At 35.1% G+C, this 17,006-nt stretch overlaps 1 protein-coding gene across 4 annotated transcripts; it reads left to right on the plus strand.

The window, feature by feature from the left end:
- The first annotated feature begins 4,353 nt into the window (after positions 1-4,353).
- Positions 4,354-12,335, plus strand: LOC131163879 (toMV susceptible protein tm-1(GCR26)). Of its 4 annotated transcripts, none has more exons than XM_058120713.1 (9): positions 4,354-4,701; positions 6,157-6,774; positions 7,544-7,750; positions 8,059-8,274; positions 8,417-8,639; positions 9,447-9,694; positions 10,636-10,814; positions 10,899-11,152; positions 11,973-12,335. In XM_058120713.1, exons 1-9 carry the CDS (start codon positions 4,567-4,569, stop codon positions 12,122-12,124), a joined length of 2,232 nt encoding a protein of 743 aa, XP_057976696.1. In that variant the 5' UTR covers positions 4,354-4,566; the 3' UTR covers positions 12,125-12,335. The 4 variants fall into 4 exon arrangements, with proteins under 4 accessions (XP_057976696.1, XP_057976687.1, XP_057976671.1 ...); XM_058120704.1 differs by having other exon boundaries at positions 4,384-4,705; positions 6,122-6,774; XM_058120688.1 differs by having other exon boundaries at positions 4,386-4,701; positions 6,115-6,774.
- The last annotated feature ends 4,671 nt before the right edge of the window (positions 12,336-17,006 follow it).

Consider the following 17,006-nt stretch of genomic DNA (forward strand, 5'->3'; position numbering starts at 1 on the left):
TTTATAATCTCTTAGAAAAAACTTCAAACTATATTTCAAAGATATTTTGCCTTTTGAAATACTTACAAATATGTTTCCTAAGCCTTCATGCTTGAGTTCTCTTTGCTCTTAAGATTCTTTGAACAATTTGCTTGAGCTTCAAATATGTTAGACCCTCTTTGGATCATTGAGAAGTTATCTTCATACTTGACTTATAGTTATTCTTCACTTAAACCATACTTGAGCTATATTTGAGCTTTGCTTTGAACCACACTTGATCCGTATTTCCTGAAACACCAAAACTCAACCTTTTTCAAGTTAAATCATCCTTTGTTTGTTATCACCAAAACCAATTGAGAGACCTTGTTAGGCCAACAAAAATGAGATTTCTTAGCTGAGAAGTAATGAAAATATCTATTTATAATACCCTTAACTTAGCTGTTCTCGTCGACGAATTGCGTCCTCGTCGACGAGGCCTTATAGTCTTCTCATTGACAAGACCATGACCTCGTCGATGAGCTTGAGATTTCTGGATTTCTGAACCCCTCGGCTTCTCCTCGTTGACGAACCGCTAAAACTCATCATTGAGTATCCTTAAGACTTTCTCGAAGAACTTTGGATTCGTCGATGAGGCCTGCTTAATTTACCTTTTTGCTCCTCATTTAATTAATTAAAACCCACCTATCATGATTCGGGTTCTTAAAGCAGTTCATAACAACCACACACAAGATGGAGGGGATCGTGGATTACATTCATTCAGATGTTTGGGGGTTGGTGAGAGTAGCATCACAAGGAGGACATATGTACTTTGTGAGTTTCATTGATGATTACTCACAGAAGGTGTAGGAGTACTTCATATGGCATAAGTCAGAGACGTTTGCCAAGTTTAAATTGTGGAAAGTTGAGGTGGAACGGGAGAAAGATTAAATACCTCAAGTCAAGCAACAAAAATGAGTACACCGATTCAAGGTTCATGAAGTTTTGTGAGTAACATGGCATAAGGAGACATTTTTTAGTACGTCGGACACCACAATAGAATGGTGTGGCCAAAAGGATGAACCAAACTCTAACTGAAAAAGCTTAGTGTCTCAGGTTGAATGCAGAGCTTGCAAGAAACTTATGAGCAGAGGTAGTAAATATGACATGTTTCTTGGTTAACCGATCACTAGGGGCATCACTAGATGGGAAAGTTGCAGAGGAGGTATGAATAGGTAATTAATGTGGAAGACTACTCCAGGTTGAGAGTATTTGGTTGTCCAGCCTATGTGCACATTTATAGTGAGGAGAGATCAAATCTTGATGCAAAGTATAGATAGTGCATCTTTCTGGGACATCATAAATGTGTGAAAGGGTTCAAGCTATAGGATCCAGAGGTAAATAAGGTGGTGATCAGTAGAGACGTGATTTTTGATGAGAAAGTCATATTGTAGCGTACTCAAGAAGAAGAAAAGAAGCAGGTGGCAGAAAAATGCAACAACAATGAACATGTGGTGCAGGTGGAGTTGGAGACTAAGGGCAGAAATATAGGGAGTTCTAGCTCGAGAGATTAGCAGGAGGTGTAGGTGGAGTTTGAGACTCAGGGTAGACATTGTTTAGAATTCAGGGAGCTTTAGCTCGGGAGACCAGCAACATCGTAGTATAGCTATAACAGACCGAGATGCATTGTCAGACCACCTCCTAGGTATGAATTTGATGATCTGGTGTCTTATGCTCTCTTTACCACTAGCAAGGATCCTACTAATTTTCAAGAGGTGGTGCATAGAGAGGAGAAAAGTATATCGATAGGTGCAATGGTCGAAGAAATGGAATCTTTGCATAAGAACCAGATGTGGGAGTTGGTGGAGGATCCAAAAAAAATAGGGCAACAGAATGCAAGTGGGTGTATAGGAAGAAAGAAGCAGTATTAGAAAAGGAAGGAAAGAAGTTCAAGGCTCGATTAGTAGCAAAGAGTTACTCAAAGAGGAAAGGAGTTAATTATGATGAGATCTTCTCTCCTGTGGTTAGACACACTTCCATTGAGGTTGTGTTGCGATTGGTGGCACATTACGATATGCAGTTGATGTAGACGGAAGTAAATACAATGTTTCTCCATAGTGATTTGGAGGAGCTAATTTACATGGTACAGTTAGAAGGATTCAATCAGCCCGGAAAGAAGCACTTGATCTATAAATTGAGGAAGTCACTTTATGGGCTAAAGTAGTCTCTGAGGCAGCAATACAAAAGGTTTGACTCCTACATGATCTGGATTGGCTACATGAGGTGTGAGTATGATTGTTGCATGTAAGTGAAGAGTCTTGAGGATGGTTCTTTCATTTTTTAATTGCTTTACGTTGACGACTTACTAGTTCTTGCGAAGGATATGACTAAGGTAAATCAGTTGAAGACTCTATTAAATAAAGAGTTTGACATGAAGAACTTGGGTGCGGCCAAAAAGATTCTTGGGATATGATGGAGATTCGCAAGTACAGAGTTGTAGGGAGATTGTGGTTATCTCAAGACAGTTATATGGAAAAGGTGTTGGAGAGGTTTAGCATGGCTAATGCTAAACCGGTGAGTACACCGTTAGCGAATCATTTTAGATTGTCTACCGCACAGTGCCTAAGGACAGACGATGAGATTCGTGACATGTTAAAGGGCCCTTATGCCAATGTAGTGGGGTGTTGGTACTACAAACTATGGCATCATGTGTTGGAAGGCATCAAAGTGATCCATCATTTGTGGGATTTGTGGATGTAGACTATTTAAGGAATCTGGATGACTGGAGGTTTACAATAGGGTATGTGTTTACCTTTGTGGGAGGGCAGTACAGTCCCTAGTTGCATTATCAACAACTAAGTCGGAGTATATGATAGTTGCCAAAATTGCTAAGGAAGCGTTGTGGCATACATGATTGGTCAAGGAGCTGAGTGTTCAGCAAGGTGGAGTTCATTTGCGTTATGATAGTCAGAGTGTCATTTGTTTGGCAAAAAACTAGGTGTATTATGTAAAGACAAAGCACATCAATGTGCGGTTACACAAGATCAGGGAACTGGTTACTTTAGGTGAACTTTTTCTTGAAAAAGTTCACACGTCTGAGATGCAGCAGATATGTTGACAAAGTCCGTCACAACGGACAAGTTCAAGCATTGCTTGGACTTGATCAACATCTTCAGGTGATAGAAAGGAGGCAGTTTCAATCTACTATCATAGGTAGAGCAGCGAGTTATGCTTTCATATTTCCTTAAAGGGTGAATATTTGCCAAGGTGGAGATTGTTGGAGTCTATGGCTTATAGTGACTGGAATAAATGCTCGGGGAAAACATGGTAAAACAAAGAACAAGGAAGTAGGCTGTAGGAAGAAACCATCGACTGTTTAGTCGACGGTTTGCTCTCGATAGTTAATCGTCGACGATTTCTGGCCATCGGCGGTTTTAGTCTATAGGATTCAACCTCAGTATTAAACTATCAACAGTTGTGCTGAAACTGTTGACGGTATTGTTCGGCGCTAAACACGGATTTTGAATCGGGACGATCGAAAAATTGGAGAATTCAGAGGTTTTTCCTCCAGGGTTTGCTATAGGAGTACTTTAGATAATTTTTAAGCCCTATATATGCATAGGGTTAGCATATAAACAATATATGTAACCATTGATGTAAGTTTTTTTTTTATGAATGATAGTGAAAATCAACCGCTTGCTTTTGTGGATATAGGCATATTGTCAAACCACGTAAATTCTTGAGTCGTATGTTTTATTGTTTGGTTAATTATGTCTTTGTGATTGTGTTTCCATATATTCATCGTTGGTTACTTGAATTGCATGATCCGATTCGATTTGTGGTTTTCGCTGTGCATTGACATTCAACACTTTGCACAACATCAACTTTTCTTTTGCCTAAAGTTTTGTGTAAAATTTTTGTAAGGTCATTCATATTAATAATTATTTAGATTCTAACTTTGATTTCCAACATATCATTATATTTGTTCATGTCCATGTTTAGGACACAATCATATTCATATTCATATTTTTTTTAAAAAAATTATTTTCTTCATAAAAGATTTGCATTATGTTTTGATATAAAAAAAATTAATAAAAATAAATAAATTTCCTTGTTATTTTCCCTCCTTTTCATTCCTCATCAAAATATTTGATATGCAAATAGGGCACAGAGTGAGAAATTTTTAACTTTTTTTTTTTTTAAAAAAAAAAGTAAGATTCGGAAGATATGTAGTGTAACTATAAATATTTTAAAGTCAGGGACTTAGGAGGTGTGAGCACCCATCCATATGGGAGTTTTTAATTGGATGGTAGCACCGTGACGTGGCAGTGGGGCTACCATATTTCGGAAAACCGATGGCGATGGGCAATGAGCGGATTTGTATTTTATCCCTTTTTGCCTTTTTGTCCGCAAACTGCGAAAGGTGTGGTGTCGCCGCCGCCGCTGCTCTGTTGTTCGCTGATCTTTAAGGAAGGCTAACAGAGAAGCACAGGTGACGAACATTACAAGCAATACAAAATTAGAACGCTGCGGAGGCTACACCATTGTCATCATCTGCTCTGGAACCCTAGCTCCAACTAAAATCAAGATTAACTCCGATCAACGACAACAATGGCGCCTCATGACAATGATGCTCGCCATCAAGTATTCTGCGTCGGAACGGCCGATACGAAGCTCGAGGAGCTCCGGTTCCTATCCGATTCCGTCCGCTCCAACTTGAACAGCTTCCTCATCTCTTCTTCTGAGGCAACTTCTTCTCATCTTTTTTCCTTCCCTAAATTCAATGATAGCAAACTCTCTGTGCTTTGATTGCCAAATGGTTGAAAATTTTCCGCGTTCGTGTTCGGTTGATCCGCTAGCTGCGAACGCAATTCGCAAATTCCATTTATTTAATCTGACGAAATCACGATTTTTAAGAGGTTTCAAAGAAAGAATCTTCATTTTACAAACATATATATATATATATATATATATATATATATATATATATATTTGGTGGGGAGTTAGATCATACCCCGCCATGAAGCATCCTAGAACCAGGAAAGCACAATCATTGTTGGATTTGCGAATAAGGAGCTTTACGTTTAAATATAGTAATAATCTTGGATATAGTAAAAAATATAATGATGTAACCTTGTTTCTGCATCTCAAAAATAGATAATTGAACTGCTCCTTGGCTGTTATCCACTTTAGCGAGTATGCTTCATCGCACACTGTATTTAGGTCATATCAACTAACAGAGTAATATCTATGCTGTCTTTATATATATATATATATATATATATATATATATATATATATATATATGTATATTTGGTGGGGAGTTAGATCATGCCCCGCCATGAAGCATCCTAGAACCAGGAAAGCACAATCATTGTTGGATTTGCGAATAAGGAGCTTTACGTTTAAATATAGTAATAATCTTGGATATAGTAAAAAATATAATGATGTAACCTTGTTTCTGCATCTCAAAAATAGATAATTGAACTGCTCCTTGGCTGTTATCCACTTTAGCGAGTATGCTTCATCGTACACTGTATTTAGGTCATATCAACTAACAGAGTAATATCTATGCTGTCTTTCCTCATCCTCGTAATTCAGATAATTTAAGTCATTCCTCTTGTTCTTGCGGTTCATTCAACAAACCAAATCCCACATTATCATCTTCATCTGATCGTACAATGAATATAATTTTGGTCATTGCAGGACACTGGGTTACGTACAAAGCATAATCTTGTTTCTGCATCTGAATATAAAAGACAATTCAACTGCCCTTTGACTGTTATCCATTTTAGCGGGTATTTTTCATTGTATACTGTATTTAGCTCACCTCAGCTAATGGTTATATCTATATTGTCTTTTCTCATCTCCATAATTCAGATAATTTAAGCCGTTTCTCTTGTTCTTGTGGTTCATTCAACCGTCCAAATCCTACACTACCATCTCCATCTGAGCATATAATGAATATAATTTTGGTCTTTGCAAGACATTGGGTTATGTACAAAGCACAATCTGCATTATACCTGCTGTCTACGTTACATTTAATTTTTTTTTCTTTTTTTTTTTAAAAAAAAGAAAGTTTACGTTTGCTTACAATTAGTTGTAGTTATAGGTTATTCTCTCATTGCACATGATATTGTTTTGTGCCCATGGAAAAAGAAGGTACTAGTAACGGTCGTTGATGTTTCCACGGGACCGAAGGGGATGGAGAGCTTCGAGGACTTCAATTTTGTGACAAGAAATGAAGTTTTCTCTCATTACTTTGAATCAGCGGAACGAGCTTCATCCTCCCTTCCAGATGACAGAGGCAAGGCGATTTCTATAATGAGCAAAGCACTTGAACATTTCCTTAAAAAATCTCATGGGGATCATGTCCTTGTTGGAGCTATTGGGCTTGGAGGCAGTGGTGGAACATCTCTTATGTCATATGCCTTTAGATGTCTCCCAGTTGGAGTACCTAAGGTGATTGTATCCACCATGGCTAGTGGTCAAACCCAAGCTTATGTTGGCACATCAGACTTAGTATTATTTCCATCCGTGGTGGATATCTGTGGAATTAATAGCTTAAGCAGGGTTATATTATCAAATGCTGGGGCAGCTTTTGCCGGAATGGTGACTGGAAGCCTCCAGAGGTCCATGGAACCTCGTAATGCTAATGAAAAGTTCACTGTGGGCATAACCATGTTTGGCGTTACAACTCCTTGTGTCAATGCTGTCAAAGAAAGATTGGTTAAGGAAGGCTTCGAGACCATGGTTTTTCATGCCACAGGGGTTGGGGGCAGGGCTATGGAGAATCTGGTACGAGGAGGATTTATTCAGGTATTTTTATCAACTCAATACAGTATTTGCTCATTAAGAGTTCAAATCGGGATCTGAGTTCATGCTTGGTGACTAGTCATTTGTGAGTTCACTAGGAAGCTTGAACTACAATAAGTATAATATTGTTGCATTAGCCATTTTATACTTCACGATTCACACACTAGCTTCTAAGCTGGAAATGTTTACTGGAAGTCTTTGTCTATGCACTCACATCTGAAGCTTGAATTTGTTCAAGTAACACTAAAAAGGAATATTGGAAGTAGATGTTATTGATTGGTAGAATATCAAATCCTTCCCTGATTTTAAAAATGTTGGTGAACTGATGCATTTTTCTTTGGATAGGCGCGACACTTAAATCTTGACCAACTATGTTGGAAATATATCTTTTTTGAGAGATGTTTGAGAAAGTCCAATGGAAAGCTTAAGACTTGGGATGTGTGCTTGAGTTTGCATTGTATGCACTTAATTAATTAAACTAATACTTATTAAAGTACTTTTAAAAAAATTCATCATGTTTTTTGGTTTATGTTTGGTCATATTAATTGTAAACTCAGGTTGTGCATTTTCATTTTGGTATATGCAATATTTCTACATCATGTTTTGCATTTGTTAATATTTTCCAAGATTTGGTGTAAATCGAAATCACATGACCAGTTCATGTGACTCTTCATAACTGTTGGATGGTTTTAACTTTTTTGTTCTACTCAATAGTAATTATTGCATACTTCATCTCATGCTTTATGCTCACATTCTTCTTTACTTTCTTTAGGGTGTTCTGGACATTACAACGACAGAGGTTGCAGATTATGTTGTTGGAGGTGTTATGGCTTGTGATAGTTGCCGATTTGATGCTATCATAGAAAAGAAGATCCCTTTGGTTTTGAGTGTGGGAGCCTTGGATATGGTTAATTTTGGAGCTAAAGATACCATACCTTCCAATTTTCAGCAAAGGAAGATTCATGAACACAATGAGCAGGTGAGAGTGCTTTTCTCCTTTTTTTCTGTTTCACCTATCATTTTTTTTCAGGTTTTTAACCAGTTCGATTTATTGCACGTATCCATGAAAATCTTAGAATGATATAATTTTTGCATTGGAATGCCCCAAGTCTCAAGCTATATGATCTATGCTTTTTTTTGGGCGCTGGGGGGGGGGGGGGGGGTGCAAACAAGAAGGATGAATTGACAGGATTGCACTTGTTTGCAGTTATCAACTGTATATATTACTCTATTAACTTTGGGATTTAATAGCTTCATACATGAAATATCAAAGTCCATAATCTGCAGGTTTCACTTATGCGAACTACTGCAGACGAAAACAAGAAATTTGCTGGCTTTATTGCTAACAAATTGAACAAGTCAGCATCAAAGGTTTGTGTGTGCCTGCCACAGCAAGGTATCTCTGCTTTAGATGCACCGGGGAAGGCCTTTTACGATCCCGAGGCCACTACAACTCTAGTAAATGAATTACAGATGCTCATTCAGACAAATGAAGATCGAAAGGTACCATTGTTGCTTGCTAGATTGCATTATTGCACATACCAGAAACTTCAGGCTTCCTTGCTTGCTTGGTTTTATGGGCATGATTCGAATTAATGAGCATCTTGATTTATTTTCTGAAACTGGAGGTTGTGTGGGATAATAGGTAAAGGTGTATCCCTGCCATATTAATGATCGTGGGTTTGTGGATGCGTTGATTGACTCATTTTTAGAGATGATGGCAAGGAATTCTGAAAATACCAGTCCATGTCAAATTGCATTTGGCAAATCCAGTGAAGAGCTAGATGAGAATACTAGTTCTGAGCCGAGTTTGTCAGGCTATGGAACTATTTGCCACAGCCCAACTGGTTTCCCTGATGCAAGACCAGGTTGTGGTTTATATTCTTTTCTATTTCTTTAATCAGCAACTTCTTGATTTGTATGTTATATTTGAATTGTATTATACAGTGCATGCATTTATTTAATTCATTATTGACAGTTTAACAGACATTAGACATTTTGTTTTGCAATTGTAGTGGCATTGATACCCATGCTATAGTTTAGTTCATCTCAAAGCCTTTATTGCATTTTCAATATAAAAACATGTAAAATACCTAGACAAACTTTTATATAAATAAAAGGCAGAGGAACTGCAATGAAGTCATGAATGCCATATTGCAAGCTCCTTTTTGTTTAAAAGACGACTCAACTAACTACAATTTCTAGTGTTTGTGGCACATTCTTTATGTTTTGTATAGGAGAAATCTACAAAGTTAGATTTGTGTTTGTCTGACTTTGAATTGACTACAAAAGAAAAAAGGGAAAAGAAAATAAGAAGGTAACAAGTTTTCCATTTTTTTTTAATCAAATACTGTTGAATAAAAATTCATTCAAGTATGTTTAACAATTAAGAAAATTGGAAGGTCAAATGATATGTAGAGTCAATTTTCTTTTTCATTCATTTACTATATCTATATATATATATATATATATATATATATATATATATATTATTTTCTTTGTCTCTTTGCTGATAACCAAACATGAAAAGTGGATTTCTTCATTTTTTTTTTTTCTTAATATTTTCTGAGTTCCTAACTGAGCCTTACAAGCTTGCCTCTACGGAGGAGAAAATGAGGGATTTACCATGTTGACTACCCTGTAATTAATATACCCTTTTTATATGTATTTGTCAGAAACTTTGCAAAGAACACAGGCAATATTGCAGCAACTGAAAGATCAAATAAGTAAAGGGAGGCCTATAATAGGAGCTGGTGCAGGGACTGGCATATCAGCAAAGTTTGAGGAAGCTGGTGGTGTGGATTTGGTAGTCATATATAACTCAGGGCGCTTTCGAATGGCAGGAAGGGGTTCATTAGCAGGCTTATTACCTTTTGCTGATGCAAATGCAGTAGTTCTTGAAATGGCCAATGAGGTGTTGCCTGTAAGTTTAAACTTCTAGCTTGTTTGACATTTCTTTAGATGGAGAGTTTATTGATTAAACAAATAACTAATTTGGTTCTCAATCCGGATTAATGACATTCTATTTCTAGTTTGTTTACTTTAAATAGGCTGGGGTAGATTCACTTCCACAATATGACCAATTGAAAATTGTAATTTTTCCTTAAGCAAAGCTGTTATAAAAACCTTAATGATCAATTTTCAATTACCATATCATTTGATCCATTATAGGTGCTTCCTGACCATTTTGGTCTAAAGTTAGTAATTTGCTATCTTTTGCAATCTTTTGTCATGGTTATTCCAAAAAGCTGTGACAGGATCAATGAAGCAATTTGATGCATACCTATGTTTGGTTTGTTGTTCAAATTTAATATGACTGGAAAAAGGAGGCAGAATGAGAATATTGCTGTTCTTTGCTTTACAGTTCTGCTTCATTTTCTCATATATTTTTTATTTTCACCTATTACAGTTATTAGAAGAAACGTGTGTGTCATGTGTATGACCTAGGATTATGCACAAATACATACAAAGCAAATCAAAAGTAAAACGAAGGAGAGAACACAGCAATTTTCATGGTTCGGCAGTAAGATTACGACCATGGAGCCCCTGCAAATAGCAATAAAAATATAGTCCCCTTGGCTACAAATGTAAATAGCCCCACATGAAACCTCAAAAATATTTTTATATTACAATAAAATGACACTATTTCCTGGTTCAAAATGCCATACACTGTCCTCCCCCGGCTTCATCCCCCAATACACCAGTAGGCTGGCCTCTTCAAATGCAAAATGGAGCCACTAAACACTGATTTTCAAGTGGATCACTTCTTCAAATATGCCCACAACTCAACAAGTTGTTATGGTCTAAATTTTTCGGGACTTTGTGAAACACTACTAATTGCTACACATTATTTAAGCTGTGCAGGTGGTGAAAGGAGTACCGGTTCTTGCTGGAGTATGCGCAACTGACCCTTTCCGTCAGATGCATTACTTTTTAAAGCAGTTGGAGTCAATTGGATTCTCTGGTGTGCAAAATTTTCCAACTGTCGGTCTCTTTGATGGCAATTTTAGAAAAAATTTGGAAGAGACTGGGATGGGATATGGGTATGTCTTAGATTCACAAATTTTCTGATTGCTTTTGAATTTTCATGCTTCATTAAATCTGTTATTTTCCTGTGTCTTGCTTAGCTTGGAGGTTGACATGATTGGAAAAGCACATAGAATGGGTCTTTTGACAACCCCTTATGCTTTTAACTGTGATGAAGCTATTGGAATGGCAAAAGCTGGGGCTGACATCATAGTGGCACATATGGGCCTCACGACATCTGGGTCAATTGGTGCAAAAACAGCTGTTTCATTGGAGGAAAGTGCTGTGTGTGTTCAAGCTATTGCAGATGCAGCACATAGGATCAATCCTGGCGTAATTGTGCTCTGCCATGGAGGTAATCTAGGAAATCTTTTGTTCTCTGCTATAATGTTACTGGGGCCTGCTTGTCATTAAGAATCTTATCATTGGCTTAATTTGATGGATGCTATTGAGAAAAAGTGGCTAATTCTACAAGCTTGAATGATATCAAGGATCGTGCATATTCTTTTCTTGGACATTCATCTGAGCCTTCTTCCAATGATTGGTTCAGATGCTCAGCATCATTATCGATACTTTTGCTGTAGAATTGTAGATGCTATTGGTTTGAAAATTTCCTGTTTTCATATATTTTTTAACTACATGCGTTGCATTGCCCTTTGTTCCTTCAAGAAATTTCTGTGCGCGCCATATGCTTCTCAAAAAATTGTTGTATCTATTGTGCAGCATTTCTGCTATATGTTCATTTCTAGTTTTTACCTTAGCCAGGCCCAAACACTTATCCACTTTAATTTTTCACCTTATTATCCATAATATTTAGAAATTTTTATCATGTTACTTGACAGTTAGATTTCATTTTAATTTTTTTTTTTTAAAAGAAGAGTTTTCCTTTTACTTCATTTTGTTTGCCCCATGCCTTCAACTAGTCAAGCACTTCCCTGTCTTCCTCAATCCAACACCTAGATTTAATCTTATCCTCACTATGTTCACTAGATTTTTGTATCTGAGATTCATTTGACATGTTATTGGTTTCTTATAAAGATATATTACGAAATATCTTAGTTGATCGCTTTCTTCTTGACCTTCAATCCATACAATGTTTTTTTCCTTTTTTTTTTTTGGGGTTTAGCTTTTGAAGAGCTAATTCTACGAAGAAGGGTCTTTGGTGTAATGTGCAGGCCCTATATCTGGTCCAAAAGAGGCAGAATTCGTATTAAAAAGAATGAAGGGAGTGCACGGATTTTATGGGGCTTCAAGCTTGGAGAGACTGCCAGTTGAACAAGCTATAACAAGCAGAGTCCAGCAATACAAATCAATTTCCATAAAGTGAAATTAATTCGATGTCTGTTGCAAGGGCAGGTTTGTCAAATAGGGCCTTTGTATTACACCTTTAACACGGCCCCTTTTTCCTATAATTGTAGTTGCTCCCCGACCTGCCACAGCCTATCTAAATTTTACCTTTTAATGAATAATTTTGTGAAAATATTTTATGTAATATATACTTTGCCCATACAAGACAAATACATCCTATATTTTCCGAATTGTATGTATGTTGAGTATTACTTTGTTTGCTCGTTATCACTATCCATTAAACAAATTGTGATTTTTTATCGATTTGGATCACCTTGTTCGTATAATTTGTTTCATATGCAGAAATAGAATGCAATGAAATGAAATTGATCGTTTACGTTTTCGTGTATAACTTTCTGTTTGATTTTACTTTTAATTCATTTTATTCTTTAGTGCCAAGCATTGGGTCCTATTTCTTTACATCTCATCTTGAGGTGTTTTGATGATGTCACAATTGTTCTGCATCAACTCCCAATTCAAGCATGCCTTTGTTTTCGAGAGTAGTCATTGCCAAAACTGTTGATTGCGGCTCTTATACTTTAGTTTTCTTAAGCAAAGAAAGAGGAAAGAAAAACATGAAGGGGCAGCATAGTAGAAGCTTGTCGACGAATGCCCTATGTTCATCGACAAGAAGACAGCAAGAGTTCGTTGACGAATATCCTAAGTTCGTCAACGAGAAAATACCGAGAGCAGAAAAATTTCAGAGTTCTGGACTCGTTAACGAAAGTATGTTCTCGTCGACGAGTGGTCTTCTATGGATCATCGATGAAGCCCTATACTCGTTGACAAAGGACACTTGAGTTGTGAGTTGTTTTTTTTTTTTGAATTTTTGAATTTGAACGTTGGGTGGTTGGGTAAACGGAAGGAAACCTCCGAGAGATTCTTTTATATGTCATTCTGGACATCTATTGAGTATAAGAGTGATCATTTTGAGAAGTGTATTGTATACATTGTAATTTTCATAGTGAAATTTGTGTGTTATTGTTTCCGTGAATATAGGTTTTGCCGAACCACGTAAAATCTGTTGTTCTTCTTATTTTGATTATGTTTGCATTTATTTGTTGTTTATTCTCCTGTGTTCTACTTATTTGATTCATATTAAAACAAATACCTTGGAAATTAAAATATTGAGGTACCCGCAAGCAAACTCTTCTTTAAGCTCTTTAGATGAAATGAAATATTATATGGAGATACTGCACAAAGAGCATGAAAAAAATATTTAAATGAAAATGGAAACTCATTTTGGTTTAATAATTGCGCCACTGTGAATTTAATAAATAATAATCTTATTATCATTTTTTGTGAATTTTTAAATTTAAATTCTCCTTTTATATATATATATATATATATATATATATATATATATACATATTTGTATTTTTAAATTTAAATTTCTCTTATTAGATTTATTTTTTTTGTGAAGAGTAGTGAGCTTTTATTATTAAGATGTATATATAGTAGAATTAGAGTGAGGTAAACTCACAAGTAAAAAATTTATATTTATGTATGTCGTCGAGTGTTTTCCTAGTTTATTCTTTTTTTAGAAAAATATATTAAATAATACACTATTTTGAGAAGTGTTTCTCAGAATGACTCTGACGTAATCTCGCTAGTAGCGAGATTTGTCATGTGTCACGTCCAAAATAAACATAGGCAAATCTCGCTACTTGTGTTGGGAATAAAGAACAAATTCTTGAAACCTGTGAGAAACAAAATAGAGGAAAAATAATATAAAAAAAAAATTAATCATACGCACAAGATAATATTTACGTGGTTCAGCAATTTTGCCTACGTCCACGGAATTGCAGAGATTTCAATATTATCAGGAAGAAAACACAGAGAGTGCGGCGATACAATGCTCTCCCTCTCGCTCTCTCGCAGGTACAACCACACCAACCCTAATTACCCGAAAGCAATCCTTTTTATATGTTGCGCCTAGGGTTCCGTTCCAAATGGGCTCCATGGACTAAGCCTTAGGATAGAAATCTCTAATTAAATAAAGATCGGGTCGTCATCCAAATTAAAACACAACTAGGCTCCACAAAAACCCAATAACTTGGAGTATCGATATTTGTTTGCCACGCGTTTAGACCAGATTAGGGATGCCATTTAAATCTTGTTACTTCATGTAGCAAGATTTGTTTAAATCTCGTTACTCCAAGTAGCGAGATTTTCTGTATATAAGAAATTTTTGGTTTTACTCTTATTTATTTATTAATTATAATAATGATTAATTAAATTATTGGAGGGAAGAATCATTTATTAATTTAAATTTTCACATAGAATAAATTACATTTTGTAATTTAGTTAAAAATATTATTTTTATCGTAAATTAATATAACAGTCATACATTATAAATATACACTAATTATATTTAATTAAATAAGGATTCTATTATTTTATTGAGTAGGAAATATTTAAATATTAATTTAAAATAATTATTTTTGAAATTGTTAATCAATTAGAGAGACTAATTAATTGATAACAGCAACCTGAGTTTAGGCCCTATTTAGAAAATGAAAAATGAGGGGAAAAAAGTAAAAGAAATATAAGAGAATTTAATTTTTCATATTTCATATCAAGAAAATTGAGGAAGAAAAAAAGTATAGCAAAACAATGCATAAAAATATAATTTTAGAAATAATCAACATTTGAGTTTTCTGAATTATTAATCGTATAAAATAAGTTATCATTTTTTTAATCATATATGATGTAAAGAAAAAAAAATAAATGAATATACTTTTTCTAAAATTTTTTTTTTTTCTGTGATTTATGACTCACTTCTAAAAATGAGTAACACTAGAGCTATCCTAAGTATATGAGTTACGTCGTGTAATAATTAGTCCAAATAGGCCAGATCCAAATCGTCTCCACGGGAAATGCGGATTAGTTCTAAACTAGAGCGAAATAGATAAAGAAAATAAAAAAAAATAAATTTTACTGAACATGGTTCATATTCGAAATCTTGAGATTTTTTTTGAAAGTTTGTGATAGAATTGAAATGACGCAAAACTTAAACTATGAACCTAGCATGCAAACCAACCAAATACTCACTAATTGAATATTCAAATAGTAAAACAAGGATAGCTAAAATAAGACTCCACAAAAACCTAAGAGTAATGAATAAACTGAACCTAACAATGACTTAACTAAATGAAAATAAATTAAGCCAAACGATGAATAAAATCAGACTAAATAAATAAACTAAATCCAACAATAGAAAGACTCAAACATTTCCTAAATAAAAAAAAAATGACCAAATTTAGACTAATAAAAAAATATCCAACAACTATTAACTCCTAATCAAATACTTAATTTCAATATAATAACAGTAAGGTAAACACAAGAATAAAAATGTCTAACAAGTATCAATCCCTACAATGACCTTAAAATAAAATAAATAAACTGAGCTTAATAATATAAATAATCCAACAGAATTTAAATTCAATCAACTACAAGAAGAATAAACTGAATTTAATCACTTAAATAATCTAAGCAAATGTTTAAATGGAGAGAAAGAGAGGTTAAACAAACATTAATCTAATAAATGACACTTAATCTAAATAAGTTCTATTAAACAAATGTTAATCCCAGTTTTAAATGAAGCAAACTAAAAGCTTAGTAATAAAATAAAATAACTTAACAATGTTACAACAATACAATACAATACAATACAATACAAGGAGAGAGAGAGAGATGGAGTGGCCGTGAGAGGAGAGCCTCTGCGTGCGGCACTGCTTCTTCTCTTCAATGCTACACATGGATTTGTTATTGTCCTCTCCCCATTCTGCCCTGCTGCCCTAGCTTATTCCCCAAAATGAAACCTAAATTGATTTCCTATTCCAGCTATGTACAGCCCACAAAATCCCCATGGCAGCCTAGCTTTGTCATTAACCGAATGCCCCTTTACTTTTCTTCATTTTGGGTCCAGCACTCCTCATTTTGTCTCCTTGTTTTCAGCTGCCCTCAAGCCCTTAACGTCCAGCCCAAATAATTCCTCTTAAGTTGCATGTGACCCGGCCCACATCTTTTTTTTTTTCCTCTTCAATTTCTTATTTTGTTTGTTCCATTTTGAGTTTTTGTCCCCTAACAAACAAGTTTGATTTCGATCATATTAAAACTTGTATCTCTCAAAACTCAAAACACGAAAGTTGTAGATATCCTTCTCAGCTTTTCCCATAATTTTGAATCGTCTCGATCGGAGCTTGGAAAGAAAAGTTATGTGCGAATTATGAATTGATACCGGTTTTGGCTCTCGAGAATTTTCCTGTGATAAGAAATTGCCAAAAATTCATAAATTGTTCAATGAAATTCAGAAATAATAAATAGGGTAATTTTTTAAAATATTGAGAGTAATTAAACATTTAATTTAAAATATAAGTTCTAATGCTCGGATTAAAACGTCTAATTACACAGTTTAAGCGTAATCAATTTCCTTTTCTTTTTTAATACAAAATCTTTTATTGAAATGAATCTTAAAACATACCCTTGTACTGGAGATCAACAAGCTTAATCCGAAAAAGGAAAACCCGATTCCACAGTAAATGATAATTACTTGGGCTGATTTGATAGTCAAATAGGCACTAGAAAACCTTTTAAAATGCTCCTTCAGCAACCTCTTGGGAAGGGAATCTTCTTGCAAGCCATTTCACCACCTTTTTCCACAAAAAAAAAAAAAAAAAAACCACCAAGAAATGAACCCCAATACACACTGATTCGCATTACGAAACAGGTCTACCGAGTTCCCCAAAATAATAAAACAAAAACAGTAGAACCAATGCAGACACCGATTAGAACAGAAATCAGAACCACAAAACCCTCCCAACACAACGAAAAAGCAAAGATCGAAACTCAAGAGAAAT

Source organism: Malania oleifera, chromosome 1 (genome assembly GCF_029873635.1).
Source record: "Malania oleifera isolate guangnan ecotype guangnan chromosome 1, ASM2987363v1, whole genome shotgun sequence".
Taxonomy (NCBI): domain Eukaryota; kingdom Viridiplantae; phylum Streptophyta; class Magnoliopsida; order Santalales; family Ximeniaceae; genus Malania; species Malania oleifera.